This window comes from Citrus sinensis, chromosome 2 (genome assembly GCF_022201045.2).
Source record: "Citrus sinensis cultivar Valencia sweet orange chromosome 2, DVS_A1.0, whole genome shotgun sequence".
NCBI classification, from domain to species: domain Eukaryota; kingdom Viridiplantae; phylum Streptophyta; class Magnoliopsida; order Sapindales; family Rutaceae; genus Citrus; species Citrus sinensis.
In genome coordinates, this window is record NC_068557.1 from 19605852 (window position 1) to 19609802 (window position 3951).

General features: G+C 35.3%; 1 protein-coding gene across 1 annotated transcript; it reads right to left on the reverse strand.

Moving 5' to 3' along the window:
• Nucleotides 1-1282: 1282 nt before the first annotated feature.
• Nucleotides 1283-3671, reverse strand: LOC102619172 (protein NRT1/ PTR FAMILY 6.4). Its single transcript, XM_006469567.3, has 5 exons — nucleotides 3625-3671; nucleotides 3413-3527; nucleotides 3103-3320; nucleotides 2450-2997; nucleotides 1283-2347 (listed from the first exon to the last, which is right to left on the reverse strand). Exons 1-5 carry the CDS (start codon nucleotides 3625-3627, stop codon nucleotides 1510-1512), a joined length of 1722 nt encoding a protein of 573 aa, XP_006469630.1. The 5' UTR covers nucleotides 3628-3671; the 3' UTR covers nucleotides 1283-1509.
• Nucleotides 3672-3951: the final 280 nt, after the last annotated feature.

The window sequence follows — 3951 nt, forward strand, 5'->3', positions numbered from 1 at the left end:
TAGACATGAAAAGAAACAATAAACTTACTTTTCACTTTTAAACTATCTAAAAGTAAAAGTCTTAAGCACTTGAAGCTATAAAGACATAACTAATCAATGAGGTGATTCAAGAACTAAAATCTCAAATTCACCAATTTTAGTACCATAACCTAAGTGATTTATAAATCATAAACCACCCAACAAAGAAAATGGTTTTACGAGACCAAATGAGGATGAGATTGTTATTAAACACCTCTAGCCTAAATTTACAAAATCATTCACTTAAAACACTAAAATAGAAAAATCAGCCACTTTAGTAAGCAACAAAACCCTAGATTTCCTAAGAAATACAAAGTTAGTTTCATTCACACTTAGTAATCACATAAATCAATTAACACATAAACACTTAAACAATATGAATACAGAGGAAGGTAAATATCTACCATGAAGCTAATTTGATTCTTAAAAACCTAATTTTGCCCAAATAATTTTACATTTTCCTCATGATGCCTTCTAAATTTTGACATTATATTCTTCGCCTTATGATCCAGTGAATCAGTATTATTAAAAAGCTGAATGGATTTTATGGTAGATTATTTATATAAAAAAAACTCAAAAAGAAAGAAAAAAAATATCATAGTATCTTCCTTATTTTAGCATAGGCCTTCATAACCAACAGATTCTCTAAGTTTTATATGGTAAGGTGCATGAAAATGATAAAAATTATAATAAGAGTAAAGTGGGGATTAGATGAGAGATATTGACAGATTTTTATTTTTAATTTTTAGTGGGGTTGGTTAAGACGTGGAGGTTGATGAGATAAACTGAGGAGCTCAAATACCATCATTCTCGGTGATAATGGGTGGACCAAACATGAATTATATTAAAATTTGTTAGCGTAATTCAATTCTAAACTTTTTATCTCTGAATCAAATGCACTCTTAATGATTATCAAAGCTTTTTACGTGTATTTTGTGACGAATTGACGGTGAGTTATCTTTCAATTTATATTTGTTTACGAGGGTAATGTTTGTGGATTAGCAAATGGGATAGACGGTAGATTGAGAGGTCAAAAGGAAAGAAAATGATTTTTAAAAAATCCATAATGCACACATTGAGTTTTATTTTTTTATTTCTTATAATTTTTTTTTTCATTTTCATTTTCTTTGTATAAGAAATGGGCTTTAGTGAATTGCAGTCTCGAAAACCAAATGAGCCCACGGGCTTAAGAACCAAAAGAGAGGGCAGTTAGTTTTGCTGGATGAACAGAACGCATAAAATAAATAAATTTGAGAATTTGGAATCATAAAACTTCTTATCATAAACATTTAATTAATTAATACATACTTAAAAAAAAAATTAACACATCACAAGATCTTTTATTTACCACAATGCTTAATAGGGCACACAAAAGAATGCTTAAAATTAACTAAATACAACCTGGCAATATACTGTTACATATTTAAGCTCAAAAGCAAACACCAACTAGAGCTCCATTTTTCCCTCAGCAATCCAATTGTTCTCCAAATCTTAAACTTTCCCATCATTGAAATTCTCAAGCTCTTTATCTCCCTTAACACGATGCTGCACATTATACTGATGCTTCATTGCAACGAAAAGAAACACCATGAAATTCAAAAGTCCTAGCACTGCAAGTAGCCAATAGAAGTTGTTTAACTTCCCTTTATTCAAATTGCTTCTCAGCCAGTGCTTATTGGTTATTTTGTCAACAATAGACACCAACATGCTGCTAACAAACATCCCCATTGAAATGGCACTTAGAAACAGCCCTGTGCTCATTGATTTCATCCTCTCTGGCCCTTCCCTAATGAAGAACTCAAGTTGTCCCACATAAACAAAAGCTTCGCCTGCGCCGACAAGAAAGTACTGAGGGACTAGCCAGAAAGCACTTATTTGGATGTGCTTTTGAACTGAAGTTTCCCTCCTTTGCTGCTCAATAACGGCAGAAACAATCATAGCAATCACTGAAAAAATTAGTCCAGTGCCAACCCTCTGAAGGCTTGTCATTCCTTGGATGGAGTGTGTGATTTTTCGAGCCAGGGGAACAAACACTTTTTCGTTTAGTGAAGTAAAGAGAAGGATGGTTATGAATAGAAAGGCTGATAAAGAACCTGAAGGCACAGTAAAGGAGCCAATTTTTCTGTTCATGAAGGTTGCCTGCTCCACAGTGAATGTAGTCATTTGTGAATAAACTGTCCAGAAAAGTATACACGTGGCCCAAATTGGGAGAAGCTTTAACACCATCTTCACTTCTTCAACTTCAGTCACGGTAGAAACGATCCAAGAATTGTTTTTGTTTTCATTGGCAACGGCATTGTCTTCAATTATTGCAGCCTTGTCCAGGCACCTATTTATATTTTCACAAGCACAAGGAAAAGAAGTTTCTTAGTTGCTGGTCTAATGAAAGGCTTAAACATATGGCACAATACTTATTAAACTTGTTACTTACTTGAATTTCTCTGTGTGGGGGACCTTCGCATTTTGGTACTCATTCAATAAGCTAGGATGATCAGGATAAGGGTGACTCCTCTTCTTCCAAGCCAAGAGCAATACCCTCCATATAACAGTTAAAGGGCTGCCTCTAGGCTTTTTGAACCGGTACCAGGGCGTCCCAATTAGCAATATAGCTGCAGCAACTACCATAGTCCCTGCTGAAATACCATATCCCCAGCCTCTTCCAACATTATCTTGCACATAGACCAAAACTATCACAGCAAATAAAGACCCTATGCTAATGGCAAAATAAAATCTGTTAAAGAAGAATATCATGGCCTTTTCTTCTTTGGGGTCTGATGTGTCGAATTGGTCAGAGCCAAAGCCTGAGACATTAGATTTTATTCCACCACCACCAAGTGCTATTGTATAGAGTGCTGCATAGAGCATAGCCAGTTGCTTGCCGTTTGCCTCAATGCATTGATGATGCTTTCTTCTGTAATCATCACATTGAGGAGGCCTCATGCTAGGAATGCTTGTGGCCGATGTCAATAATCCCACTCCCTGTTACAAGATTTGCAAAATAAAATAGTATTAATGATAAGTTCCCACTGATAATCAATTTTGAACATGATAAGTAGTTTGAACTTTGATGAATCAAAAACCTACCAAAGCAGTGACGGATGCAAAGATTGCGACCGTCAAGTATCGGCCAAGTTTTGCATCAGCTAAGAAACCACCAAGCAGACCGAGAAGATTTAGTGTTCCCATGAAGTTGGTGACAATGGTTGCAGATTTTGCCGATGATAAATGCAAATCGCCAACCAAATATGTCACCAAGTTCATTGATATGCCCATAGCACATATTCTTTCAGAGAGTTCAGTTCCTGCAACATCAATTTGATTGATATAAATGAATGAATTAACATGAAACAATTATTAAATACATTAGCTCTGCTTCATGTAACTAAAAAAGCACCTAAGATGAGGCCTGCAGCTAGCCATCCACCAGTTTTGGCCTTATCAACAGGATTCCCTCTGAAATCCACCACATTTTCTGCTTCATCTTTTTCACCATGAGATGCAACCAAGACCTGTTAAAGCATTAAGGAAAAGGGAAACCATTTAGCCTTCAGCAACATGATTAACATTAAGCATGAAAATTAAGCTGTTTGAGGAAGAATTAGTTACCATGGTTAAGTTGAAGAGAAGAGGATAATGAAGCTGTAAGCTTGTTAGCCTTTATAGGCAAAGGGCAATATGCAAGTGCATGATTGATTGATTGTCCGCAATTTCTAGTGGTCCAGGGCAGCTTGAGTGTTGCAATTGTTCATCTTTCTATTTTGATTTTTTGTTTTCATTTTGTTTTAGTACAATTTTGGAATTATTGTTGCTATCATATTTATGGCTTAGGTGGTTGCAGACCTTTAGTGAACATAATTCTGGAAAGTAAATGTTCTTATTTCCAATCTTTAATTATCATCATGAAAAACATGCTAGCTTTGACCAGAATTTTGT